Source organism: Mastacembelus armatus, chromosome 23 (assembly GCF_900324485.2).
Source record: "Mastacembelus armatus chromosome 23, fMasArm1.2, whole genome shotgun sequence".
NCBI lineage: Eukaryota > Metazoa > Chordata > Actinopteri > Synbranchiformes > Mastacembelidae > Mastacembelus > Mastacembelus armatus.
Window position 1 is genome coordinate 13,509,879 of NC_046655.1, and position 27,595 is coordinate 13,537,473.

Here is a 27,595-nt window from a genome sequence, read left to right on the forward strand (position 1 = left end):
AGGGGCACCACAATATGGAGGACCAGCTGGCATCCCCCAGAGGTCTGAGGAGCACCAATTCAGAACGTTTGGGTTGTTTGTGCCAAGTTATCATGGGAAGGAATGAAGCAGAGTGACCTAAAGAGGACTGACTTACTTCACAGTCATGTTCCAGGACACATGGGATCATAACAAGGCAGATATTTTGGTAAGATGTCACATCACAGATCATTCATGTTATAAAAAGCCCGTCCACTCAGTTGATTTGGAAATTGTGAATAAAAATAACACTAAAGAAGCAGAGTACAGAGTAATAACCATATGCTCAAGTTTTCTAAAGTCATTTCAAACACAGGACATCCAAACAGACCCCTGAACATCATCTTTATTATCATGACCTAAATTTCCAAGTAAGTAAAGCAGATACAAGCTGAAATCCACCAAAACAAACAACTGGAGTGCTGCATTTAACCAAAACTTCAAGAGGTTCAGTAAAGTAAATGTTGCTTTGAGGCTCGTTTTTTTTCAAATCTGCACACCCATTATTCAGTTGAGGAACTGAGAAGTACCTTAATGAAAACAAAATCAGAGAATAAACACAGCAGCTTTGGTTATTTGCTGGCAATGTAACAAAGTCTTGCATTTTGTGCTTTTTTTTAATATCAAGTTCCTTTTAACCGAGTTTGCAGAAGGCACATGTGCATCGTTCATTTCATGGAATTGCGCTTTATGCTTTGCTTAGTGTTGTCTGGAAAATAAGACGTATGCAAATGTACATACAACACATGAAGCTCCCGCTGAGCCACTTCACATCCCAAACAAGGGGATCAAGGAATTTCTAATTCCCATAAAACTGGCAGTGTAAAACCAAAGCCATTTTCATGAATATCTGCTATGTACAGTGCATAAAGTTGGGAAATGTGTTTAAGATATTTTAAGGTTTATAGTGAATTATGGATAAACACGAGCGCCAGTGCCAAGTTTGGAGTGTAAACATTAGGAAATATGTGACCAATAGATTGAAAAGCATGCTGTCAGGTAGCCACACTTCGTGCCTCTCATAAGTCACAGTACTATTAGTCAGTTACCCTGAAAAATCATTTCCCTGCAATGTCTGTAGATCCCAGAAAGTCTCTAAAGCACACTCATTACTGTTCTGGAGCCATTTCCAAAACATGAAAATATATTCAGTCTGCTGCATGAAACAAGGTTATTAACTTTACCAGTTCCTTAATCTAAATCAATACTAGACCAGTTCAATTTGGGAACTGGTGAAAAATATTTTCATTATTCACTTTTCATCCAAAATGATGAGTCTTTGTGAGGATTCTGAACAGAATCAATTCTGAGTTTTTTAAATATTGCTGGTTAATTATTTTTCAGGATTACGTCAGTGCTAACACATGAGAAGCACAAACAGGGGCTGGCTGTTACAATACTGTTGACCTATAGGCCATGGCGCTTCATCACTTTGATACTTGTTATTGTAGCTGTTGTGCTTGCATCCACAGCAGTGCGTACAATGTAGTGCGTTCTTTTGCCTTTTGTTTTTCTAGGCACAGAGGTCACGTAACCAGACACTGTTCCCATATAGTTTCCATTCTATGCAAGAACAAGCAAGCCACACACTGGCCTATATTAATGCTGCACAGGCTCCACTATCTGTTAGTGTTTACTGAAGTCTTTCTCACTCAGAGCACATTGGGGAGGTAAAGCGAACAGAGCAGCATGTTCTGTCCCAGAGCAGGGAAGCGTCTGAAGGCTTCCCAGGCGTCAGAGAAGATGTTGTATTTGAGAAAGACGCGGTGCTCCAGGCTGGTGGGCATGCTGACATCCCGGCTCATGATGTAGATGCCGTCGTTGTGCAGTGTGCAGGTCAGGTTCAGGCCTGACTTGGATGTGTTCTCCTTTAGCTGAATCCACTCCCCTGTTGTGACATTGTAGGACTGCACAGTCAGAACGTCCTCTGTCTGGCTAGGACGCCGCTGCCTCCGACCCACCTCTAGCTCATGGGTGTAGCCGCCCACCAGGTAGATGGTGTCCTCAACCGAGAGCATCTGTTGCTTGCGGATGTGAACAGAACAGGATCGGAAGACCGTCCATGTGTCTGATGTGGGGCAGTAGCAGAGGACATTTGTGTTCCTATCTGAGACACAGGAAAAACATGTTAAACTCAAAGAGGCAACAATTCAGTGACTTGTTTCTTTTTCAGTTAGGGCTGCACATAATTTTCATTATTGATACTATTTCCAGCTTCTCTTATATGAGAATTTGCAACTTATCAGTGTTTGTTTTGTGCAAATTCAATAACTTTCTGTTGGCTGGACAAAACTAAATGTCCTCATGTATCATCTTGGAACAAGGATCTGAACCATTTGTGACAGTGGCTTGAAAAATTAACAACCGACTTGTACAAACCTCTTGCCGTGTATCCACCCATGACATAAATCATTCCCTGGCACTCACAGGCAGAGAACTCAGCCAGTGGGTCAGGCATTGAGGACACACAGGTCCACCAGTCCTGCTCTGGGCTGTAACACTCCACCGTTCCCAGACATTGGCCTCCCACAGCGTAGAGCTTTCCCTGTGCTGCCATCAGTTTGAAGTTGGACCTGAAAAAGAGGACAGGCAGGTAAAACATGTGCATGTGCAACATTATTTGTTGGCTAAAAAGCAGATCTTTTAAAGCCTAAAACCTTTGCGCCGTACTGTAGATCTGGACTGACCTTTTCTGGTTGAGCGGAGCCACCTGGTTCCATTCGTTCCTACAAGGGTTGTAGCAGTGCACAGCAGAGATCTCCTGACTGGTCATCCTGTATCCACCGACTATGAACAGGTAGTTATCCAGGACTGCTGATCCATATCCTCTGACGTTGATCATGTCTGGGGGCAAGTTGTTTGCCAGTGGTTTCCAGCGCTGCTCCACTTCTCCATACCTCAGCATGGACCAGTGTTCATCCTGATCAGGCACATCCAGGGACAGACAGGTGAAGTCTCCGATGGCTACCAGGGTGGCAGTGCCTTTCATGCGCATCTCCCTGACTTGGTCTCTAACAGCAGAGGGCAGGCTGCTGAACTCGGGCCGCCTCAGCATGGGGTGATAGTAGCAGCTCATGTATTTAAGGCAAGCATTACGCAGTTCATGAGTCCCATAAACCTCAGAGAGGCTGTACAGCTCCACACAGTTGTCCAGCCGGATCTCCGTGGTAAGGAGCTTGAGGATGGAGGTGACCTGGAGGAAGGAGGCGGTCTCAATCAGGTCCTCCAGAGTCTCATTGACAACCTGAACCTTGGAGGTGTTGATGAACTCCAGGACCAGCTCCAAGCCAGGGACACTGAGCCCCTGCAGCTGCACAGAGTCCTCGGTGGACTCCCTCATACCTGAGCTGTACAGTGCGCGGAAATAGTCGCTCTTTTCTATCAGCTTGTTTTTATTCACCTCGTAGATTTTGTCATCCACGACGATGGCAATAACCTGCTCAGATGACATGGTGAAGCCAGCACGCTAGTGTTTTCTGTCCCAGCCTGCGTTTTGTTTTTGTCTGTCCCTTGTCAGCCTTCTAAGCGAGCCACGGTTTACATTTCACCGGCGAGGGAGCTCTGTGGCCGGTCTATATATGGTCATGTTCAGCCCGGAGATCGCCATGGAGCAACTTTCTTTAGCCGGGAAAGCTAACCAGCTAGCCGGAGCAGCCGCTGTATCAACTAATCAAAACAGCTCTTTCCTCGGGTTAACATTTCTCGACAGCTCGATAAAACGTAGCTCCAGTCTCCAAAGATGGTGGCTAAATAGTATCACTTATTTCTGACACTGGAAAAAAAACCCTTTCCGTTGCATTTTATTGTCCTTTTGCTGGACGATGCCGAGCTGTCACATTTCGACTGTTTTGATTCGGCTCTTGCGTCACATCCGCGTTTTATTCTTCTTTTCTTCTTCTTTTTTTTTAGCAAAGCTGCTGCTGCTGCCACCTACCGGTCACATGAACGAATAGTTCCTTCCGATTATATTTCAACATTAAACGACATAGTTTGATTCACAATATAAAATAATACAAATTTAATGCAGTGTGACATCGACATGTGTGGAAAAAATAAAAAAAGTAATGAAATTTTAAAAAAATTAAGAAATCAATAACATGAACATTAACAGTTCCTATATGAATAATTGTCCTGACCCAAATTCAGCTAATATACCTACGCTACGTTACAAATATAGCCTAAATAAAAGTTGTGAAATTCTTTTGCATAAAAATGATCTTTTTAAATAATAGTCTACACTTCACAAAAGCCTTAAAAATATCCTAATTGAAACGAATAATGATTAATATTGAGAATTGAATTGGAATGTCAATAAAATATTGGAAGTAAATCTTTACTCTCGGAAACAGGTCCGTTTTATTTTGAAATCGTGGGCCCGAAACGTCATGATTAAACGGAGCGTGGTTTGACAGTGGTGGGGGTGGAGGAGCCAGACGGACGGGCGCATGAATGACAGGGACACCGCACAAACCGTCTCCCCTGAAACAGGCCGCTGTTTCATGTTTCTGGGTCCAGGCAGCGGACAGTCGGCTGCTCGTGATCCGAGCTGAGGATGCGGGAGCAGGTGCGGGCCTCCTGGCTCCCCCGCTGCATCTTACTCCTCATCAGCGCTCACACATCATCAGTATCCGCCAGAGACCTGCGGCCGTGCGATGAAGTGAGTGCGCTTTACTGTCTGTTATTGTTATTCTTCATAACCTCAGGCAATTTCAGAACACGGACGTCGTCTGTGTTGGTTTTTAAGGCAGCATCTGAGTGTTTATGTATTTTCTTATCATCAAGTGGATAATTTACTTCTTTATTTTAATGCGGTGACCAAGCCAAGAAAATGGCTCTACATGCAGGAACCAACATCCAGATTAGATCCGAAAGGTCCTCTGCTAATGCACAGCAGAAACACGGTTCCTGCCTGGATCTATGCGAGAACACACGATCCTCCTCGCGCTGCTGATCGGCTTATGTTGGCTGTAAACACGCTCCATAACGAGATGACACCGTCTGCTGGCTTGCATCCTTTCCCTGAGCTGCCTCTGCCGGCCAGCCAGACCGGGATTACGCGCAGGGGAGCCGAGAAAACCGAGATGTGCACAGGGTGCAAGCACCGCAGCGAAAGCAGTTTTTGCGGCATCATTGGTTGCGTGTTTAAAGTACACCAAATAAAAGTCCAGGTTCAGGTTTCTGCAGGGCTTTGTAGGCCAACCTGTAAACAGACTGGTCCAGAGGTCCTGCAGCAGTTTTCTAGGAGAGAAATAATCCAACAGTCTATTGGAGGGGTTTCCCTGTAATGAAATAAAAGCCAGGCAAAAATACAAAAATATCATTTTTCACCAGCTTGACAGCCCTAAAGTTAATCTCTGAAGCATTAGGAAATGGTGCCCAGTGGCATTTTGACATGCATGTGCCTCTAATATTTTATAAATGTACTTTATTTTATCTGGTGTTTGTTAAACAGCAACTTACAAAGAACTTTGCATATTTAAATTTCAGCATTAATCACTTTTACATTATATACGATTCCTGCAAAATCAAAGCAGCAAAATCTGCAAGCAGAGCTTGTTTTATAGTTTCAATACAGCTCTGAGGTCCGAAGCCTCCCACTGGCATATCTCCAGATTTCCTCCCCCGAACCTGCTGTGTAGCTGGGCAGGAGAATCAGCAGAGCACACAGGCTGCAGCAAAGCACCAGCATCTCAGTAGCAGCTAATTAAATTGAAACAGTCATAATATTGACCTGCAATGTGTGTATGGGGAAAGAGATGGTTTTTAGATTCTGTGTGTGTGTGTGTGTGTGTGTGCGTGTGTGTGCGCGCAGTGCAGATAAGCCTGAGCTCTTTTAAATGACTAATCACCTCTCTGCAGCAACAACCACAGCCATTCATGCAGTCCCCCCCCCCCCCCCCCCCCCCCCAGCACACATACTCCCAACATACAGATCATGGATTTCCATGACCACCTCATTAACATGTAGAATGGCAACCTGTGCTGAGATTCACCTGCTGGCTCTTTCTGAGTAAACAGACAGAGGTTTGGCGTCTGTTCTAGTACGTTGGAACTGGGGGGAAAGGTAAGGCTGATAAAAAAGGATTCAGGCTAATGTGATTCTCTGGCATCCTGGGTGACTCACACTGGTTGTCATGGAGACTGATGGGAAGCAGAGAGAAGGGATTGGGGATAAATTCAGCGCAATGACAAGCCAACCTTTAAATCGGGAGCTTGTAGGATCATGTAGACACCAGGAGAGATGAATAGATGAGTCCATTTGGTCTGACACTGCAGGGAACTGATATGTTTGACTGAAGGCCAAAAGGTGACTTAAAATATCTGGAAACATTACCCAAATGCAGCCACTGATTTTCTTCATGTCAGCGTGGGAAGTGTCTGAATCTGCATTTAGACCATCACTGGATAAACACTCTGAAAGCTCAGACCAAACTCAGCTGTCCATACAGTTGCATGCACCCCTGGATGAACTACGCATTTTGTTGACGGTTGTGGACCAGAAAACACTGAATGTGAACAGTCCAGCAAACATCAGCTAAGTCTGAATGTCAGTCAGAAAGTGAAACAGAACACAGGCTGACTGCGACAAGGACACCGGAGTGAAGCTTTTGGACAACATGGTCTGCTGAATGGATTTCACTTCTGAGCATAATGTCCCTGGGAAGAAGCGACAGCACAGAGGACCATTAGTGCATCGGCGGTTGTTACTGTGGTGACCAGGGCCAGCCGACATTTTGACCCTGAAATCACCCCTCCCCCAGTTCCTCCAGTGTTCCCATTTACATGAGCAGCTTTTGTTTTCATATGAAATCATCCATGTGTGTCCAGAAGAACTGGTTGTCAGGGTTAGACTGGAGATGCAGTGTCACTGTGGGGGATTTGTTATGTCTGTGGTGAAGGTGATGAAACATTCATGTCCTGGGTGGTAGACACTGACATAAGGAGTCTTAGAGACATCTCTGTGAGGCTGTACTCTCAACATGTTTAGGAGCTGTAATGTGTGTGATTGATTTATTTAGCATGTTAGCATGATATTAGTTGTTAATTATCAATAAGCACCAATCACAGCAGAAGTCAAAAGGAAGCCATTCATTTGTCATCAGCAGATATTTGGACAAAAGTCAGCCACTGTCCTGTGGGGTGGGACTAAAACCACAGGAAGGTGATGGTGTATTGATCTTTGCATTTGTGTGTGTGTGTGTGTGTGTGTGTGTGTGTGTGTGTGTGTGTGTGTGTGTGTTCTGCAGACAGACTACTACTACCAGTACACAGAGTGTGACAGCACAGGGTCACGATGGAGGGTCGCCATCCCGCTCAGTCCAGGCTCCTGCTCAGACCTCCCACCTCCAACCAGAGGAACAGACTGCTGTGAGTACTGCCCATATGTGTGTGTGTGTGTGTGTGTGTACTCACATGTCAATATAACTCTCTTGTCCCCCTGTTTTCACAGCTTTCTCCTGTGCAGCTGGAAAGTTTTTAGAGATGTCCTCGCAGCAGTGCACACCATGTGTGGCGGGCTCCTATTCTCTGGGCAGTGGTCTTCGTTTTGACCAATGGGACACCATCCCTGCAGGCTTCACCAACCTGGCCAGCTTCCTGGACCCTGGTCCGAATGGAGAGGACATTCAGACCTGTAACAGGTGACTCAGACCATCAAGCTCTGACACACAGTCGAGAAATAAATAGGAAATGGTGTAACTGATGTGTTAAATTACAGCCAGAGACACAGTACACACCCATTATTGCTTTTTGATGTGTTACAGTGTGTGTTTTGTTGTTGCAGCTCGTCGTGGACGCCTCAGGGTGTGTATCTGGAGTCAAACCGCGATGAGTGTACAGTGTCTTTGGTTTACGCCGTCCACCTGGAGAAACAGGGCTCTGTCTCCTTCACATACCAGTACCCCGACAACAACATCTTCTTTGAGTTCTATGTAAGAACCTGGAACTGGAACCCACAGAAATCTCATGTTCTCATACATAGAAAAGCTCAAAACTGAAAGACAGAAAATGTTTGATTGTGTTCAGGTCCAGAATGAGCAGTGTCAGGAAATGGCCCAGGCTGACGACCAGAAGTGGATTAAAGTCACCAATAATGGAGAATGGGACACACACACAGTAAGTGTCTGATTCTGTCTGTGTTGGTAGAGAATGGATTATGCTTCGTGTGCCCTTCACTGTGTGTGTTTGTGCTTTAAGGTGAATCTGAAGTCTGGGATGAACATCCTGTACTGGAGAACAACTGGAATCCTGGTGGGAGGGAAGGTGGTGAAACCTGTGCTGCTCAAGAACATCCAAATTGAAGGTAAAGCACTAAAACATGCACTGAAACACTTTGATGAGCTGAGCTACACTCTTTCATAGTTGCAGTAGATTTACATAGTTTAGGGAAAAATCCACACACTGGAATAATCATCGTTCTAAAGAATAAAATGGCTTTTTTGTGTCCAGGTGTGGCCTACACATCGGAGTGTTTTCCATGCCGGCCTGGCTGGTTCAGCTCGACCCCCGGCTCTTCATCCTGCCAGCCCTGTCCCAGCAACAGCTTCTCCATAAAGGGGGCGACGTCCTGCACACGCTGCCCTGAACACCACTATTCACGTACGTGCACAGAAACAGCACATCCACAAACATGTTGTCTCAGTACCTGCACTGAGCTATAAAAGCAAAAGTACATTTACTTTTTAGCTACAGGGCCTCAAATTAGATTTTTAAACATCGGTGTATTTTATAATTGTAAAATTGTTGTCTCAGACGAGGGCTGGGCAGAATGTAAAGTGCGGCCGCCGTGCTCAGAGAAGGATTACTTCCAGATCCACACAGCCTGCGACAGCGAAGGGAAGGTCAGCAGCATCCACATATCTCACATTTCACACACACACACACACACACACACACCATCTTCTTACCAAGACAAGGACAAACACATTCTCTTTCTCATTGGTTCATAAAGATTAATTAACAAGTTTAATAAAGCCAAACTGTTAGACTGTTTTTGTGTATTTTAAGCTCCACTTTCTATTTTCACTTATCTCTAAAACCATCAGCATTAACATTTAGATTATGAGCACAGTAAAAGTCTCTCTACCCTGTGGTAATATTAACTCTTTGGCTGTGTCGGCTGCAGACGCAGGTGTTGTATCGTTGGGTGGAGCCAAAGATTTGTGTGGAGAATGTCACTGGGGCTGTGGAGCTACCTGCAACTGGGCAGAGAGAGCCCTGCCCTCCCTGCAACCCTGGCTACTACAACAGCAACGACTCCACCTGTTTGCCCTGCCCTCCAGGAACCCACTCTGACGGCACCTATGGTAAACCTGCTCACATCTGTCCACATCTGCTATGTGTTGTGTTACCAAGGCACTGGGGCTGAGTGAGGTAGAACTGGAGCTTTTAAATTAGTTTTCTCACCTTACTCTTGTCTGTTTCTTCATGTTCACACAGTCCCACACAGATGAAGGTGTTAGATGTGCACCTGCATTAGTTCTAAAAAGCTGGTTTTTATATTGTGTTTTTAATACTTATGATATAAAATAAATATGGAAACTGTCCTCAGGTCTTGTATTCATCCGACAGTGTAAACCCCAAAGATATTCCGTTCACTATCACAGGTAAAGTAAAACAAAAGTTAAAAAGTTAAATGCAGTAAGGTTCATTTCTTAAACTATTAATCAGGTATGAAAATAGTTGCAGTTTAATTTTGTTGGCCAATGCATCGAGCCAGCTCTATATAACACCTGTTCTATCATACAGCACTGAAGACTGTTTTATCTTCAATGTTCTCTATTCAAAGTCCTGGATTCCTTTTACTCTCCCTGTTTAATCATCGTTTATCCCTAAAGGCCTCTCCCTCTGGTCACATCCATTAATGAGCTGCCCTGAATTAGATTTGTTCTAAAGAGGTGACCCAGCTGGAGAGTGAACTCCTGGATAGGTGGTTATTGTGCAAATGTGTACACAAACCATCATTGTCGTATCTAAGTAAAGCCTTTGTGTGTGTGTGTGTGTGTGTGTGTGTGTGTGTGTGTGTGTGTGTGTGTGTGTGTGTGTGTGTGTGTGTGTGTGTGTGTGTGTGTGTGTGCGTGTACATACTAGTGTGTACTGAGTGCCCTGCAGGTACAGAGCCAGTCTTAGGATATACGTATAAATGGTGGAACGTGCTGCCTCTCAATATGAAGACCTCCTGTTTCAATGTGGGCAACTCCAAATGTGACGACATGAACGGTGAGAACATAATAGTTTTGTGATCAAATAACATCCCACATGCACAGATCTGTAATCCTGAATTAATGCAGTGTAATGTGAGAGCATCATGTCTGTTTAGGATGGGAGGTGGCAGGGGACCACATTCGCAGTGGGGCAGGCAGTTCAGATAATGATTATCTTATCCTCAGCCTGCATGTACCTGGCTTCAAGTAAGTAAACCTGTGAAATCTGTGTACACACAGTTCTATTTTCTATTTCCAAGCTGAAACACCACAGAAAGAGAAAATCAAGAGATCTCATCACGTCTTAGCTGTTTTAACAGAGAAAAAAAATTGCATCCATATTTGTTTACTTGTGTCTGTGTTTTTGTGGCAGAGTCCCAGCTTCACTTTCTGGTATGACCACCACTGAGTTTGGCCGGATAACCTTTGTGTTCGAGACCATCTGTTCTGCTGACTGTGAGCTCTACTTCATGATGGTGTGTGTTTGATTGTGTGTTTTGACTAAACTGTGACTAATTCCCCACCAAGCCAGAACAGTCCTGTTGTGTCACTGAGGTTTATTGCATTGTTCTGAGTGGAGCTGTCCAGTAATGTAACACCCATTTTACCATCTCTTTGTTTCACTGACGCCCCCTGCAGGATGTGAACAGGAAGAGCACCACAGTGGTGGAGTCCTGGGAAGGCAGTAAAGGGAAACAGTCGTACTCACACAGCATGACCAGGAACGCCTCTGTCACTTACACATGGGCCTTCCAGAGGACTAACCACGCTCTAGACGTGAGTGAAAACATACAAAGTGAATGGTACTATGAGTCCAATGAGTCCAATATCCCGACGACTACTGGACGACCGGTTCATTTCCTGTGTGTAGGTGCGCCGTTATGTCAGTGACATGGTGAAGCTGTACTCCATCACTGTGACCAATGTCCTGGATGGGACGGCCTCAGCCTGTCGGGCCTGCGCTCTGGTTCCTCAGAACTCCCAGCGGGCTGGCTCCGCCTGCGTTCCCTGCCCGGCTGGTTTTTACATCGACAGAGACACCAACCGATGCCAGGAATGCCCGCCCAACACGCACCTGGCAGGGCGACACACCTACGGCCAGGAAGCATGTGTTTCATGTGGACCTGGAAGCATTAGCAACAAGGTGGGGAGTCGTCTGGGTTAGGACAGGGGGTCATTTGATGTTCATTTTATCCTTAAAGTGCTTTGATACATCATCATACATCGTTAGTTTAAGTCAGTGGGTTTGGGAGTCCATAAGGGGCTACTATCATTTACTCAGGCTTATATATTAATGTTTATTTCATTGGTTTCTTATATTTTCTCCAGTAATTTTAAAACAAAACACAAACATACTTCTTTTGTATCAAAGCTTGACTTGTTTTCAGTTTGCATGAGGGTTTGGGCATAGACATGTGGTGTCAGATGCCATATACGGTTTATAAAAATCCTGTTTCAGGTCACGAGTCACTGAAGGATTGATTTGCAGTGATTAACCTATTAAAACCTTCCTGCAGCTCTAACACTAAAATGGCTCCTGCACTTCTAAAACAGATTAATGCATTATTGTTATTGCATCATGGTGTATGTTGTAATTTGCAGCTGGTGGTTGAGATTTCATATTTTTACTTTTATTTCAGGAACACTCCCGCTGCTACAGCGACTGCTCCTTCTCCCACACACTCAACAACCGGACCCTGACCTTTGACCTTAGCAATCTGAGCGAAGTGGCCTCACTCACCATCGGGCCCAGTTTCACCTCCAAAGGCACAAAGTACCTTCACCTGTTCAACATCAGCCTGTGCGGCCACGAGGTAAATGGTAAATGGTCCTATACTGGTAAAGGGCTTTTCTACACTCAAGTGTACCCAAAGTGCTTTTACACTATTTGTCCATTCACCCACTCACTCACACAAACACTCACACATTCACCGGGGGCAACTTGGGGTTCAGTGTCTTGCCCAAGAACACTTCGGCCTGTGGACCAGGGAAGCCAAGGATCGAACCACTGGTTCATGGTCGACCTGCTCTACCTCCTGATCCAGAGCCGCCCCCACACTCAACTCTCCCATCAGCAACAGCTCTAATCCCCTACACATTCATCTGTGCCGTTTTAGGAGAAACATCCTTATCATGTCTCTCTCTCCGACTGATGAAATGCTAAAAAGCTGCAGGGAAATAAGTGCGTAACCGTAGCAACTGACGGATCATTTTCATCCTGTTTGCATGTACACGTCTGCCACAGGGGCAGAGAGCTGCTGTGTGCACAGACAACGTCACAGATGTGTCCAGCAAAGACGACCAGAACGACTCGGCTCAGTTTGTCAACTCAGTGGACAGCTTCGTCTGCCAATCAACCATCATACCGGCAGATGGGCGGGGTTTCAGGATGGCCATTTCCTCCCAGTCCATCAGCCTCGCAGACACTTTCCTCGGTATGATGCTTGTTAACGTGCCACTATCCTCAGCTGGTAATATTGGTTTTAACACGTCTGTCTCTGTTTTTATTTTTTTCAGGAGCAACAGTCGACTCCATCCTGAATGGTGTGAACGCTAAACCAGATCTTTTCCCCAAAAACACAAAGGATGTTCCAGACATCAACTTCTTCTATAGGTACAACATGAAAGACACAGGAAAAGTGCTACATGTTTTTGTCCCATGTCAGTCCTGACAATGTTCCTGTTTTTCTGTCAGGTCAACCCAGGCCACAGCCTCATGTGATCAGGGCCGGAGCTCAGTCATCACCGTTCGCTGTAACCCAGAGAAGTCTGAACGAGGTGAACTGTCTGTGCCCAGGTACGTGATGACCATCATTACCTAGTACTTTGGTCAGATTAGTCAATGCATGTGTCAAAATAAATGAAAATATACATATATGTGGAGGCTTCAGAAAACAATAAACAATAAGACAACCCAAAGTGAGAGAAAAGTGCCTGATGTTTTTATTATTAGTGTTTGGAACATGAGAAATTAGATCATGAGAAGAAAATGTGTGAAATAATTTGTGTGTGTTTGTGCAGCTCCTGTCCTGCAGGAACATGTGATGGATGCAGCTTTCATTTCCTGTGGGAAAGTGCCGCCGCCTGTCCACGCTGCACCGAGGACAACTACCACCAGATAGAGGGAGCGTGCAAGGGAGGTGTCCAGGTACCACACACACACGTCAACACTCTAATGACATGGTTTGTCTCAGAGCTGCTTGTATGTCCGATAAGACAAATGACTGCGGGCACAAATCACAGTATTTAAAATCTACTTATACAGAACTTCCCTCCCTCTGCAGGAAACTCTGCATGTGTGGAATGAACCAAAGTTGTGCACCAAAGGAGTCGCTTTGCCTCCCAGGAGATCCTCCCCCTGTGAGGCTATCGCTCTGTGGCTGAAGGTCGGGCTTGGCGGCGGAGCCTTCGTGGCCGTGCTGCTCATCTCCCTCACCTGCTACTTCTGGAAGAAAAACAAGAGGTTAGAGGCAGCTGCCAGTTGGACACAAAACCATCAATCTCAGTCCAGAGCAACATAGTCATTAAGGTTACCTGGAATTGTTAGTTAACGGTCAAGGTCTGGTCTTTAGCAGCTGTTTGTCAGTGACTCAACTAACCAAGAACATTTTAATTTTAACTTCAGTGAGGTGTTCACACAACAATAATATTCCCTGAGACCAGCAGGGATCAGGTTTTCTCCAGACAGCTGAGCCAAACAGCACAGTCCTAGCATCATAAGGAATCTGATTAAAAACAAAGTGTTGTGTTTATGTTGGTTTCCTTGTGCTCTGTGGTCAGGCTGGAGTACAAGTACTCCCGCCTGGTGATGTCTGCCAACAAGGAGTGCGAGCTGCCAGCTGCAGACAGCTGTGCTCTGGCTGAAGGAGAGGAGCCTGATGACGATGTGGTCTACGCCCAGAAACCCTCCCTGTTGGGGAAGCTCCGGGCCATCACAAACAAGGTGAGTATAAACTTTATTTTAAACTCTTTCACTGAGATTCTTTCAGTAAGACAAGTTTAATGAAGCCAGTATCCCACCACGTTCTGGAGGAACTTTCATTAAATATGAAACGTCCTCACTTATGTGAACAGATGTATCAGCTTTTAGAACAATGAGGCATCAATAAAATGTGAATACTGGAACTGGAATACGTCAGTAAGAAAGTAGATGCTGCTTTAGGGCTCCAGCTGTCAAACATGTTACGTGAGTGTAGTAATTGACTTCCCAAATAACGTCTTTAACATCTGTGTCTTTCAGCACGAGGATCGAGAGAGCAGTGAGTCTGTGCAGCTGAACTCATCCCAGCCTGATCGATGGGCCCTGGGATGAGCAGACGCCAACAGAGAGAAACAGATTTAATGGAGGGACAGTGGGTGATAGTGTCACTGTCTACCTCCTTTGTGTCCTTTGACCCCTCTTCATTGTAGGAGGGAGGGGGGGCACCAATACAGACCCCAGTTTCCAGCTGGCAGAAACTGGCTGCTGGCTTTTACTCCTTAGAGCACAGGAAACTCTCCTGCTTCAGTGCCATGGATGCTCGTGGGTGGCAACTGCAAGAGAAACACGCTTTTAATGTTTTTTGTATATTTTGTATTTTTATTTGTTTGTATTTGTATTCTGTTTGGTTCATTCTGTTCCAGGTCATGTATTTATATCAGTGTCATTATGAGGAACCTTTATTAAAGTCCTGTTTGGCTTTGGGAGTTCACATGCAAGTCGTGTGTGGCAGGTAGGAAGCATTTTTACAGGAGATGACATGACCCTCCCTGTAAGTAGAGTCTAACAGCAGGCTGCATGTCAGGGTTTTAGTTTTCTGTCATTTGGTCTCTTTTAATCTGGTAAAACGCATATTTAGAAAAACACTCTGTGGTCTTCATAGTTGATTTTGGCTCATCTTCAAAACATGGCCACATAATTAAGGTCATCCATCACCCTCCTCCTGTTGTCTTTCCACTGTCGGCTACAAATTTAAAACATAAAATGTGCTTTTGTGGTGCAGCTAACATATGATAAGTTAATCAAAACACTGATGTACAATAAGCACAGGGTCCCTGGGGTCTGTGAGAATTCAGGTCCAGTCCAATTGTATTTGTAAACCCCAATATCACAAATTTGCCTCGACGGGACAAGTGTTCTTAGACAGAAAAGAGAGGAAACGTTATTTCCACAGAATAAATCAACAGATTTTTGTACACAGCAGTTGTTTGTTGTATGTGATCCAGGAGAACAGCATCTTCCAGGAGCCTCTGACAGACCAGAGTCTGCACACAAGCACAAAGTGAAGGGAGAAAACAGTGATGGAAAGAGGGTCATAGCTGTGGGTGGTTTTTGGACGGCACCGGCTTCTGGATTGGGTGAAGCTGCAGAAACTGACTCCAAATATGAATTCGGTTCATGTTTTCATATACGGGGTCTTTGCCGGACTCTGAGCTAGACCGACGGCCACGCCTCCGCCATGGCCCCGCCTACTCTAGTATTTTTTGTTTTTTCCACAAAGAAGAAGACCTCCACTTCCTGTTGTCCAGCCATCGTCGAAAGTTTACGGCCTGTTCCAGAGTTTGAAACCCCGGGATTCTTGTTCTCACAGCGGGTGATGGTGTGAGGAAAAGCCGCAGAGCCCGGCATGTGAAACTTCCTGCGGGGGAACCGTGAGACGTTAGCGGGAAAATGAGCTCCAGGTTTTAGCCAACGGTGAGAAAACATCTCCGCTTTTTTCTTTTCCGTCGTGTTCTTTGTAAAGGCATGGGCAGTCAAACAATTCCAGCCTGAGCCGCAGGGAAGCGGTTTAACAGTCTGTGGACTAACATCTCCGTGTTCTGTTCTCTTAAAGGCCTAAATGTGATGGTTTTAGCGCAGGCCTTGGTCTAAAATCTGTTTTTTTAGCACAAACTTTTCCAAAACCGCAGACTTAAGTTCAGACAGTGACGTCACGGCCGGACCAGAGATCCCCCGCGGAAAGAGGGATCACTCTGTCTAAAATAAACTTGAGACGTGTTCTTTATCGCACAGAAACAAGTCCATTCTTCTAGTTTATTAATATTAAGTAAATTATATGTAAACTTTTAACGGAATGAAAAAAGTAGCTGCACATAAAAGAACAGTTTACAGAAAGTTAAAGCCAAATGTAGGTAATCTAGACCCGCAGTCAATAATCAGCTATTTGGACCTCTAACCATTACCCCACTTGGACGTCAATATGTAGTCCAACATTAGAACCTCGGACTAGGTAAGTTTTTTGGACATCATATGGACGTCTAAGACAGGTGCAGGAAATTGACATTATATTCATATATTTTTTTAATTTAAGACAAATATCATTGACCAACATGATTATGAACATGGCTTATTTGTGATTAAACATTTATTTGGTATAAATTATTTATTGAGTACAGGATATTTTGTTATTTTGCATTTTCCTGTTTTTCCTCTACTGGTTTATTTTAAGGGTCTCTGGACCGCAGTCTGTGTCTACATTGTCTCCGATTGTATACACGAATTGTGGTACACGAATGTTATCCGTGCCGATGGTTTTTACTTAGACTTAGAAGGAAGACTACATAGTTAGACTAATTTATGACGACCTGTTATAAGATAAATTTCTGATGACCTGCCATAGTAAGACTAGTTTATGACTTGCTATAGTTAGACTATAGTCATCCAAACCAAATCACATTAAAAAGCGCTTATCCATTACAATGTGCTCTGTTAACCAGATGTTTACAGCTGTGATGCCATCATCATTTCATTACTGTCATCGATGGTTTATTTCTGTTTTGTGTTTTGCAGTGCCTGTCAACTCTTATCATGGCTCGTGGTTGCATCTGCTGCGTGAAATACATGCTCTTCCTCTTCAACCTGCTCTTCTGGGTAATTACTCCACACACTTGGCCAGAACATGTTCAGATGTAGCCACAAAAAAGGATGGGAATTTGATGAGAATTTAGCAATTCCAATTCCTTATCGATTTTCACTTGTCAATTAGATTCCTTATCAATTCTTCTTCACCACCACTTTCGCTAAGCCCCGTTATAAGCACCTTACATTCGTGCAAATTAATTGCATGCTGTGTGGCTAAATGTTTATGCATGTTGGAGGTATTTCCCCTTTTTGTCGTAATAAAAGGTCCGCACGTGTTGCAAATGGCCCTGGTGTCTTTTCCAGTAAAATACAACCGAACTTTGGAGCACTTCAGCCTCTGAAACAAAATTGACCTTTTTTACAAAAACAGGAAATACGTAAACAACTGGTAAACCTACTTCCGGTTTGCGCTGGTCAAAGGTGCAAACGGGAAGCAGGTCGTCAGTATGTGTGTGATTTCGGATGTTTAAAAAACCGCTTGCCCGCACCACGATAACAGGAAGTACCGTTACCCACGGTAGGGTAACGGTACTAACGGTACGCTCCACTTCCGGTTAGAAACATGGAAATGTGAAAAAGATGTATATAGAGCACGTGGACATATAATACACGTTATAATATATATAATCTGTTTTATATGTCTGTGGTGGAGCATGCGTCTGACATCATCACGCAAATACGTATTGATGGCGGAACCGATAAGCGGGATCGTTAAGCACTCATAATTAAACTCTAATTATTTGTATTTTTTTTATAATTTAGTGGTAAAAAAAAATACTTGATCTCATCCTGAATGTTTTCTTAAAAGGTATAACCCAATTTTCAGCTATAATATATATTTATAACTTTCGGGCGTAATTTTTCATCTACGCGATTCATGACGGTCTGTTCTGCCCGTCTAGTGACCAACATCGCTGCTAACTACTTTTTACAATGCATTGTGGGAAATTTTGAGGGAACTACTTTTCAGTTACTAGCGATTTGGACACCACTACAAAATGGTGCACTGTATAGGGACTAGGGCGGACATTCGGACACAGCCAAAGTAAGAACTACCGATTCCCATCCATAGCCACAAATCATTAGTAAGCTCTGTTAGCCCATTGACCTTAGTTACTATTAGATCAGCAGGAAGTGTCTGAGATTTCTGTGTTTATCTGTGTGTTTCAGCTGGGGGGCTGTGGGTTGTTGGGCGTCGGCGTGTGGCTTTCGGTTTCTCAGGGCAGCTTCGCCACCCTGTCGCCCTCTTTCCCGTCGTTCTCCGCTGCCAATCTCATCATAACCCTTGGCACCGTTGTCATGGTGACTGGCTTCCTGGGTTGCCTGGGTGCCATCAAGGAGAACAAGTGTCTGCTGCTGAGTGTAAGTAAACTGCATTATCCATAATGCATCAGTGTGGTGTTGTGTTCAGGTAGCATAGGAATTATAAGGTTGGAACAATCTAATGATAAAATCATTAAGACTTGTAAATAGCTGGGGTGTCTCAACACACGGTTCATGTTTTATTATATTTTTAAACTCTAAAAAGGGCATTTTTAGTATGGAACAGTCGAGATCTTTCACCAAACCTTAATTTTTACATCTGAAAGCTGAAATGTAGTTTGTGGAGTTCATGTACATGTAACATTAGTGTATTGTGCATGTTTCTGCCTTTTTAACATGACACTTTTCTTATGATTTTTTTTTTTTCAGTTCTTCATTGTCCTGTTGATCATCCTCCTGGCTGAACTTATTCTCCTCATCCTGTTCTTTGTCTACACAGACAAGGTAGGACTGTGTAAAGGATTGTTCATATTTATTAATGATCCAGCTGAGTGTGCCTACACTAACATGCCTTTATCCACATCTCTGCCTCTGTCTGCCCAGGTGAGCGAGAATGCCAGGCGGGACCTGAAAGAGGGGCTGGTGCTGTACAACACTGATAACAATGCAGGTCTGAGGGATGCCTGGAACACCATACAGGGAGAGGTATGTATGTAATGCATATACACAACACAGTCCTGTGCAGGCTTGGAAAACTGCAGAGCAAGATCTTAATTATAGAATAATTTTTCTCATAACTGCTGCTGCATGTTTATACAACTTCAACTTTATTATTACTCTGATCAACTGAACATTTCTCTTGCTCCTGCTCGTCTGCCAGTGGAAGTGTTGTGGAGTGATGAACCACAACGACTGGTACACGGCCCTGCATGACCACGTGGTTCCTGACCGCTGCTGCCAGCACATCTATCCAGGCTGTGGCCGCAACGCCTCTAACGCCTTCTGGACACGGGTGAGTCTCAAAATACATCGAATGTGTTCATCCACTGCTGAAGATAGTCCGAAAACAAACATATTACTTATTTATTGGAGTGCATTTTTCTAAAAACTACACTTTCAGCTGTTTGTAGTTCTATTTAAAAAAACCAAAACAAATTTAATCTAAAAATAATCAGTAGGAACAAACAGGGAAGTCAGACCAACACATTGATGGTTTTGGTGTTTTTATTGTAAATTTTGATATTAATGAAAATGTTGAATATTTTCAGAATTTTTTAAAAATGTTAAAATTAGCTTCACAGTTTTCAATAGTAATTTAAGTTACATTAAACCAAGAGCTACTGACTGGTCACCTTCTGATCTGGTGTCTTTTCAGGGATGCTATGAGAAGGTGGAGGAGTGGCTGGATGACAACAAGCACCTTCTGGGAACCATCGCCATGTGTGTGTTGGTCATACAGGTGAGTAAAGTGGAACACAGAGGCCTGGTGATCAGCAGACAGCACTAGTTTGTCTCTTTTGTTTATGTTCTTCCCCTTTGTGTCCCTAGCTCCTTGGGATGGCGTTCTCCATGACACTTTACCAACAGATCCACCGGGCAGGGAAGAAGTATGAAGCTTGAGGGTGGCTGTGGAGATTCTCCTGCATCCAGGTCCAGGTATATTTCAATGGATCAGAGCTGAAACACCTTCAAGAAGCGAGTGCAGTTGCCTACTTTTAGTACTTTAGATGTAGCCTGATAGTATTAACACTTAAGTATCATGTTGAGTATAACTGTTACTTTCACCTTTTGTTTATAGTCAGTTATAGTGTGTGTTCATACAGCCTTTAGCTATCTACACACCAATTTAATGTTGTGAATAGCACTTAAACTAGTCTTCTGTATGGTTACACTTTTATAATCACACACTATAGTTAATGTTTGTGTGATAATTAGCCTGGGAGAGAGAACTGACAAATAAGAAAAGAGTTGTTTTGGTTTATAAAAGCTTAGCCTGTTGAATAATGTATAGATAGATGTGTTGGGATGAATCAAGCAGGTTTCAGGTAATAAGAGTAAAAACCTTTAGTGCAGTGTTAAGTCAGTTGTTAGCCAAGGGGCTAAAAGTAGGCAACTGGATTTACTTGAGGGTCTTGAAGATGTTTTGCTCTTTCAGGTCTGACTGGGGGAGAGTCCCAGGTGTTTTCACTTCTGTGCAGATGTTCACATGTTGAGGGTCGCTGAATATGTAGGTTGTTCAGGGTGGGATGTAGACTGTCTTGTGAGAGGCTGATATGTGGTCCTCCCAAGTTAGTGATGGTTGGTCCCGTTTGATGATGTCTCTCTCTTCTCTGTCCTAAACGTGCACATTGCTGTCGTCAGAGGACTGTCCCTGCTCCTTCAGGTGCAGGTGGCTGCTGAGCCTGAGGAGTTGGCTCTGTTGTTTTGTGTCATCTGTTTTTGTTTCTCCATTGTACAAGTGTTTGTTCTCAGTGCAGTGACCTGCACATACCACTCTGCTCTGCTTCATCCTTAGGGTGGAGCAGCTTCTATCTCAGACTCTTCTTCTTTTCTTCTCTGACTGTTACACAAGGATTCATACTGGATCCTCTTGTGGTCAGTCAGAGAAAAAAAAGAAAAGACAACACAGTCTGAGGCAGAAGCTGCTCCACCCTGAGGACTAAACACCCAGACAGAAGCAGAGCAGTGTGGTATGTGCAGGTCACTGCAGTGAGGAACAAAACAACTGCTTCACAAACACATGACACGACACAACAGAGCCAACTCCTCAGCCTCAGCAGCCACCTGCACCTGAAGGAGCAGGGACAGTCCTCTGAAGACAGCAATGTGCACATTTAGGACAGAGAAGACAGAGACACCATCTATGTCAAACTGGAACAACAAGCACTAACCTGGGAGGGTGGACTGTGACACCACATATCAGCCTCTAACAAGACAGTCTACATCCCTACCCAGGCAGTTTAACCAGTGGCCTTATGTGAACAACTGCACAGAAGTGAAATACCTGGGACTCTTCACAGGTGAGTCAGGACTGAAGTGCCTCCAAGACCTTGAAGTCTAACTAGCAGCTTTGAGCACTTTGGATTCAGCATGACCTGGATGAATGAGAATCTCCACAACAGACAAGTTGGAATTCTGCCTGTTGTAGTCACCAATAGGGCCAGTCGTTTTCTATGGTAATAGTATTGAACAGTCCCCCTAAAGCAGGGGTGTCCAATCCTGGTCCTCCAGGGCCACTGTCCTGCTTGTTTTTGAACTATCCCTCCCCTTCCCCCTGCTAATTACCTGGATCAGGTGTGTTCAGTCCATTAGAATCTGGAAGATACCATCTCAGATAAGGGTGGACATGAGGAAAGATAAAGTAAAATGGTATCCCCCAGATTCTGATTGGCTGAACACACCTGATCCAGCTAATGAGCAGTGGGTGGGGCAGGGACAGTTGGAAAACAAGCAGAACAGTGGCCCTCAAGGACCAGGATTGGACACCACAGTCCCCCTAAAGAGTCTAAAACCAGCAACAGGTTGTTTCTACTGACATTTAACATCTGTCAGTCTCGAAACCTGGATCATCTTATTTGCCTGTGTTAGTATTCAGAAACACATCAGCAACACACACCTCTGCACCTAGTGACCTCTTTCTTCATTACCAATAACAACTATTCAGGTTGAATGTTATATAATGATGTCACCCAGTGTCCCTGATGTGTTTCTGAATACCAACACAGGCATGAGGAAATAAGCCAATCCAGGTTGGAGACTGACAGACGTTTACTGTCACTGTGTAGGGACTACCGCAAATACTATTACTACAGAAAATGACAGGCCTAACCAGAAATACAGTAAACAATGTTAAATAACACTTCATAATAAGACTGCTATGTACTATGTCATTTTGTTGTATAAATCAAGTATAATAAAATACTTACTGCTTCCTCCTAGTATCTAAATGCAGTTTAAGAAAATTAATGTGGAACAACTGAGTATTTCTGTACCTACTGGGTCCAGTACAGGAAAAGTGTAATAAGGCAAGAACAGTCACAGCTTCCTCTTATAACAATGGAAGCTTTCTGTATCTATGCATTAAAAAAAAGGTACATTTTCTAATTCAGCATGAATGTTTTAACTTTTTGGGTTGGTCCACATTAATATTAAAGAAAAACTCAGCATGCCTCCAAAGTGTAACTTTACCCAGCGCTGAACCCTGCAGGTACCTAGTTTTTTTTTTTTTTTACAAAAATCCTTGACCTATGGTTACACATTTCCAAAAATATTAAACTACTTCCTAAAAACCTGAGCTGAAGCCATGTTCTAGTTGTCAGTACCTTCATTAATCAGAGCTGGTCAGCAGGGAGTCCTGTCCTGGTTATAGGTCCATGGCGTTGTTGTTGTCATAGACCACGTTGCCCTTGATGACAACATAGCGGATGAGCTCCTGATGTCCTCCCAGCTGGTAGATCAGATGTTCCCATCTGTCACAGAAACACATGAAGTTTGAAAAACTCAGATTACAAAAGTAGGACTTTGTCACTGCAGCAGACTCTGTATTTGGTTTTACAGTGTTAAATAAACCTCATTTCACCAACTTCTTGACATAACTTCCTCTAGAGGTCAAAAAAGAAACGTGTTCTGCAGCTTTTGTAGATTTTTTTTATAAGTTCAGGTTTTCACTACTGCTCTCATCTTGATTCTTGTATCAAATTAGTCTGGACTGATCTGAGCAAAAGTGTAACTGAGTAAAAAAAAAAGTACAATAATTCCTCCTGAAATGTTGAACGGGAATAATCAACTACAACTACCTGAGGGCTTATGTCTCCATTCAGTGATCATTCCTTCAACCCTACATGTCCTTGTTCAGTATAGTTGACTTATGTTCCTTAAATAAAATGTATATATGAAACTCCTATACAGAAATAAAATCCATAAATAGACTCTGTGTGTGTGTGTGTCAGTTTTGTGTTTTTCTGTAATTATTTACCGTGTGCTGTTAAGAACCAGCAGATCTCCATGTTTGTTGACTTCCAGGGAGCCGTGTGTGTGGGAGCGACCCAGGGCGTAGGCGGCGTTGATAGTGGCTGCGGCCAAAGCCTCAGGCATGGACATCCTCATGTTGACACAGGCCAGGTGCATGACTATAGGCTGAGGAAAGACAACAGAAAGGGGTTAGCAGGAAAGGAGAAGTAGTGACAGTTCACTCACACCTTTGTTGTACTCACCATAGAGCAGCAGTAGGCGTTGGGGTTGAAGTCACTGCCGAGGGCGACAATTACTCCAGCTTCCAACATGTCTCTGGCTCGGGGCTGAGGCAGACTAAACACACACTGACTATTAGACACTCCCAGCCACAAAGTGTGTGTATGAATATGTGTGTTATATTACCGAAGAATGTAAGCTGTAGTTGGTAGAAGAACTGCAGCAGTTTTGGCTTTTGCCATGGCAACAATTCCCTCATCGGTGACCTCCTCCAGGTGACTGATGGCTAAAGCTCCAAGGTCTGCTCCTAACTGGCCACCACAACCAAAACAGACACACAAACACATAAATAAAATAATAATATTCTGATGGATAGAAGCTTTGCAATATACTAACAATTATTTAGCTGATCAGTTTATCAAAAGCATTTATTAAGAAGTCTGTAGACTCTCAGTTGTCCAGGGAAAGTTATCTAGAGGTTGAGTCATGGCAACTGGACTTTCAGTTCTTTAAAAGGTGAAACGTTTCGCCACCCATCCAAGTGGCTTCATCAGTCAGAGAGAGGCTGGACAGGAACCTCTAAATTTACTTCCCAGGTTGGTTTCACTCCACCTTGGGCCCAATAGGCTCACTAAGTGATCTACCAGAGTGAGTCCTTATCAGGAGGAGCAGCTCCTCAGGACTACAGTCAGCTGTGCACCTCCATTTAGAGGAATCAGGACACTCTTTTGAAGACAGTGAAGTACACATTCTGGACAGAGAAGATAGATGGTTTGAAAGAGGTGTCAGAGAAGCTATCCATGTCCAAGTGGAGAAACCCTCTCTCAACAGGGGTGGAGGACTCAGACATAATCTGTCTTCAATCTACCAGGCTGCTTTTTCATCTGTTCCCGGCAAATTAAAGAACAAACCCAATGTTTCTCAGGAAGGACAGACTCTGCAGGTTCTGCAGACTGTTGGTGAATCAGAATGAGTCCATCATTAGACCTTAACGACCCTCTTCTGAGCTCACCCCTTTGGTCACTTAACGAGCCTATTCAGACCAGGTGGGAAGTGAAACCAACTCAGGACTAACGACTCTCACCTGTTTTGCTTAGATCACTTAGTGAGCCTATTGGGCCCAAGGTGGAGTGAACCCACCCTGGGAAATAAATTTGGAGGTTCCTGTCCAGCCTCTCTCTGACTGATGAAGCCACTTGGATGGGTGGCGAAACGTTTCACCTTTAAAGAACTGAAAGTCCAGTTGCCGTGACTCAACCTCTAGACATTTATTAAGAAAAAATGCCAAACACTCATTAATTACTGTCTTATTATAGCATGTCATCAAAAGTGACCCCCTAGTACATTATATTACCAAACACCCCACGGTAATATAGTATTAAAGTAGAGTTTTTACACCTGCTATGTCTTACTAGATGCCTCACAATGACATCAAAGGTGAAGGTTTTCAGCGATACCTGAGCAGAGTTCATGGGATGAAGCTCATCTCCGTGGAAGTTGATGTTGAGACCCATGTCTTTGCCAGCCTTCAGGATAGAACGAGTGGAGCTGAGGTCAAACACTCCCTGCTCACAGAACACGTCAATGTTGTCGACCCCGAGAGTCCCAGCAGACATCTCTTCTTTCAGCCGAGGCAGCTGAACCTGCAGGATGTCCTCTGTGGCTTCAGCAACTGTCTTTCCTCTGAAAGAAGGCAGAGAAGCATAGCACTGGTTAGTTTTCAATAAGTGATGTGAAATGAGAGGATTCTGAGGATGGCACGTACTTGGGCACTGCGTGGGCTCCACAGTAAGTTGAGGAGATGTTGATGGGCAGAGTGCGTCTGGCCTCCTCGATCACCTCCAGCATTTTCAGCTCAGTTTGCAGCTCCAGGCCATAGCCGCTCTTACACTCCACCAGGGTGGTACCTGCTCGCTGCATTCGCCCCAGTCTGCCGCTCAGGGAGCCCAGGAGATCAGAGAAACCGGCAGCTCGAGTGTGCTCCACCGTGAAGTGAATCCCTCCACCGGCGCGGTGCACGTCCATGTAGGTGGCACCTGCCAGCTGTTAGAACCAAGAGAGTTATTTCATATAACTGCAGTTGTGTATCTGCTGAGGTCTAAACATGAAGGATGTTTGATGACGATGTTTTACCTTCATTGCAAACTCATGCACCCTGTCACCGGCCCAGACTGGATGGGTGTGAGCATCAACTAATCCTGAAACAACACAGCAACTGGATATGAGTGATTTGGATTTTATGTGTTTGTATAAATGGTCCAAAAGCACAACTTGCATTTAAACTTTGAAAGTGATTTGCTGCTGAGCTGTAATGCACACGCTCAGTTGGCAGCTCAATGGGTTTATTGATGCAGTCTAATAACAGTCCTGCAATAAATCTGAACAGTTTTTGTTCAAACTGGTGAATTTAGGACTTGTGTCCATCAGGGCAGAGGATGATTAATGCAGCTTTAGGATGTAAAATGATGCCTAAGCAGAGTTCAATGCATGAAGCTGTTGAGAGGTGATGATTCACCTGCACAAACTGCCTTTGAAACAGAACAAAAACAAATGATGGGCTTCATGAAAAAGGATTTCATACAGGACCAGTATCAGTTTTAGCGTGGTGTAACTAATAACCTTTAACTGAGCGTCTACAGAAATCACAGGTGATACTCACCAGGCAGGACACACATTCCTGTCGCATCAATCACTTTGTCAAAGGTTGCTTCTGAATACTGAGCCGTGATGGTTTCAGCAGGTCCCACAGCTTTAATCAGCCCGTCACTGGATGAAGATAATAATCACTGAAATGTTAGACTTCAGTTTAAATCGCACAAAGTGCAGCTAATGAAAAACGAGCTGACTGACAATAAACAGCAGAATATCACATAAACATTTGACAGCTGACTTCACATGTATGTGTAGATTTTACAGAAGAGTAATTTACAGCAGTGTGTGTGTTATATCTAATTGCTGTACATTATTTGTTATTTTATTCCTTTTCTATTTATAAGCCAAACCTCCCCTTGGGGATATTAAAACTACTCTAATTAGCCACACAGCAGAATGATACTTTAAACATTTTTAGACAATTTAGTCCAAAGAAAAATGAGCAGTTTTAAGCTCCTGGTTTTTTGTTAAATCCATCACCAGGAACAGACAGAGTTATCTAGTTTCTAATGAGCTTAATGATCATGTTCAAATATTTTAAGCCTGTAACATCAGCAGCCCAATTAATCAGTGGCATTTATCAGCTGCTGTTCCTTAACCATTTCTACCTGCTGCAGATGACACATAGGAAGGGAAACGAAGTGTAAAGAGTATGATTTGTGAGGTACTATAACAGATTAACATTTAAAGATGTTTGCACCACTAACAGTAACAATGTGTCAACAGAAAATAGCTGTAGCAGTAATTAAACATGGCACAGTTGTCTCAGTTTCTCCTTCAGTAATTTTGCTTTAGTTGTCTAATGAGGAACTAGTCTCTCTAGGGGGTGCTAACATGCATTGTTTAAAATAAGTCCTGCATGCAGCACAATTTTTCTTAAGCTTTTTCATTCTGCAAGAAAACCTTTAAAAAGGTCAGTTTGCAGAACTGAGAGCAGCAGATATCCACCTTAATTCAAACAAAGTTTAAGAAAAACACGTAGTTATGATTGTCAGTTTAACAGTAGTGATCCTGTTGTATTTTATACAATTGCAAAAATGAATCTCTCTGAACTAAATTTGTAGTTTAGAAAGCTTACCTCCCAATTACTACGCTCCCATTTTCAATCACACAAAGATTTTGCATCCCATGTTTGGTCAGATACTTCTCCCCACTGTTGCAGATCAGAACCAGCTGCTTGGCATTTTTCACCAATAGTCTGTAATTGTTCGACATTTTGATTCATCCAAAGAAAAGACAGTTTCTGCAGAGTCATTGGGCTTTGGGAACAGACAAATATTTGTCCAAGACAGCAGAGTTTAAAGTGCAGAGAGAGGGGCGGTGCTCCTGCAACAGACACCAGAGAAAACTATTTAACTAGTGAGTCAAAGTCTACAATTTCCAGTGTAAGTGGATACACAGAGAGAGACATCATATAGAATAAACCCCA

General features: G+C 43.8%; 5 protein-coding genes across 8 annotated transcripts in view; 3 read left to right on the forward strand and 2 right to left on the reverse strand.

Annotated features, from left to right (window-relative positions):
• The window catches only part of itfg2 (integrin alpha FG-GAP repeat containing 2), a 32,984-nt gene extending 32,869 nt beyond the window's left edge, over positions 1-115 (forward strand). The window contains exon 12 of the mRNA XM_026326634.1: positions 3-115. Within this exon, the coding sequence (XP_026182419.1) occupies positions 3-106 (104 nt within the window). The 3' untranslated portion in view covers positions 107-115. The remainder of the gene's footprint in view (positions 1-2) is intronic.
• LOC113141950 (UPF0577 protein KIAA1324-like) lies at positions 57-14,913 on the forward strand. 4 transcript variants are annotated; one of them, XM_026326630.1, is made up of 22 exons: positions 57-187; positions 7,266-7,386; positions 7,469-7,658; positions 7,802-7,949; positions 8,044-8,133; positions 8,215-8,320; positions 8,467-8,616; positions 8,770-8,858; positions 9,143-9,323; positions 10,108-10,236; positions 10,337-10,427; positions 10,594-10,696; positions 10,860-10,997; positions 11,092-11,364; positions 11,861-12,034; positions 12,466-12,655; positions 12,738-12,834; positions 12,916-13,017; positions 13,242-13,368; positions 13,505-13,683; positions 14,001-14,163; positions 14,461-14,913. In XM_026326630.1, exons 1-22 carry the CDS (start codon positions 146-148, stop codon positions 14,530-14,532), a joined length of 2,955 nt encoding a protein of 984 aa, XP_026182415.1. In that variant the 5' UTR covers positions 57-145; the 3' UTR covers positions 14,533-14,913. The 4 variants fall into 4 exon arrangements, with proteins under 4 accessions (XP_026182415.1, XP_026182417.1, XP_026182414.1 ...); XM_026326632.1 differs by lacking the exon at positions 57-187 and adding an exon at positions 2,728-2,815; XM_026326629.1 differs by lacking the exon at positions 57-187 and adding an exon at positions 4,571-4,675.
• klhl42 (kelch-like family, member 42) lies at positions 350-3,879 on the reverse strand. Its single transcript, XM_026326633.1, has 3 exons — positions 2,706-3,879; positions 2,398-2,591; positions 350-2,125 (listed from the first exon to the last, which is right to left on the reverse strand). The coding sequence occupies exons 1-3, from the start codon at positions 3,467-3,469 to the stop codon at positions 1,671-1,673; spliced, it is 1,413 nt and encodes a 470-aa protein (XP_026182418.1). The 5' UTR covers positions 3,470-3,879; the 3' UTR covers positions 350-1,670.
• A 772-nt stretch (positions 14,914-15,685) lies between the features above and the next one.
• Positions 15,686-20,930, forward strand: LOC113141956 (tetraspanin-9). The gene is made up of 8 exons (XM_026326638.2): positions 15,686-15,894; positions 16,990-17,070; positions 18,232-18,423; positions 18,754-18,828; positions 18,928-19,029; positions 19,205-19,336; positions 19,700-19,783; positions 19,873-20,930. The coding sequence occupies exons 2-8, from the start codon at positions 17,008-17,010 to the stop codon at positions 19,942-19,944; spliced, it is 720 nt and encodes a 239-aa protein (XP_026182423.1). The 5' UTR covers positions 15,686-15,894; positions 16,990-17,007; the 3' UTR covers positions 19,945-20,930.
• Positions 19,129-27,522, reverse strand: amdhd1 (amidohydrolase domain containing 1). The gene is made up of 10 exons (XM_026326636.2): positions 27,245-27,522; positions 26,174-26,280; positions 25,648-25,712; positions 25,280-25,557; positions 24,972-25,197; positions 23,701-23,825; positions 23,538-23,631; positions 23,300-23,460; positions 22,647-22,793; positions 19,129-19,373 (listed from the first exon to the last, which is right to left on the reverse strand). Exons 1-9 carry the CDS (start codon positions 27,379-27,381, stop codon positions 22,688-22,690), a joined length of 1,299 nt encoding a protein of 432 aa, XP_026182421.1. The 5' UTR covers positions 27,382-27,522; the 3' UTR covers positions 19,129-19,373; positions 22,647-22,687.
• Positions 27,523-27,595: the final 73 nt, after the last annotated feature.

Coding starts and splice junctions, on each gene's coding strand:
- klhl42 (XM_026326633.1), bottom strand. CDS start 3,469: ATGTCATCTGAGCAGGTTATTGCCATCGTCGTGGATGACAAAATCTAC. Junction 2,592..2,705: donor GCTCCGCTCAACCAGAAAAG/GTCAGTCCAGAT, acceptor CCTCTTTTTCAG/GTCCAACTTCAAACTGATGG. Junction 2,126..2,397: donor GGGTGGATACACGGCAAGAG/GTTTGTACAAGT, acceptor CCTGTGTCTCAG/ATAGGAACACAAATGTCCTC.
- LOC113141956 (XM_026326638.2), top strand. CDS start 17,008: ATGGCTCGTGGTTGCATCTGCTGCGTGAAATACATGCTCTTCCTCTTC. Junction 19,030..19,204: donor GGAACACCATACAGGGAGAG/GTATGTATGTAA, acceptor CTCGTCTGCCAG/TGGAAGTGTTGTGGAGTGAT. Junction 19,784..19,872: donor TGTGTGTGTTGGTCATACAG/GTGAGTAAAGTG, acceptor TTGTGTCCCTAG/CTCCTTGGGATGGCGTTCTC.
- amdhd1 (XM_026326636.2), bottom strand. CDS start 27,381: ATGTCGAACAATTACAGACTATTGGTGAAAAATGCCAAGCAGCTGGTT. Junction 26,281..27,244: donor GGGAGCGTAGTAATTGGGAG/GTAAGCTTTCTA, acceptor ATCTTCATCCAG/TGACGGGCTGATTAAAGCTG. Junction 23,826..24,971: donor ATCCCATGAACTCTGCTCAG/GTATCGCTGAAA, acceptor TGTGGTGGCCAG/TTAGGAGCAGACCTTGGAGC.
- LOC113141950 (XM_026326629.1), top strand. CDS start 4,571: ATGCGGGAGCAGGTGCGGGCCTCCTGGCTCCCCCGCTGCATCTTACTC. Junction 7,387..7,468: donor AACCAGAGGAACAGACTGCT/GTGAGTACTGCC, acceptor CTGTTTTCACAG/CTTTCTCCTGTGCAGCTGGA. Junction 12,656..12,737: donor CCTCGCAGACACTTTCCTCG/GTATGATGCTTG, acceptor TATTTTTTTCAG/GAGCAACAGTCGACTCCATC.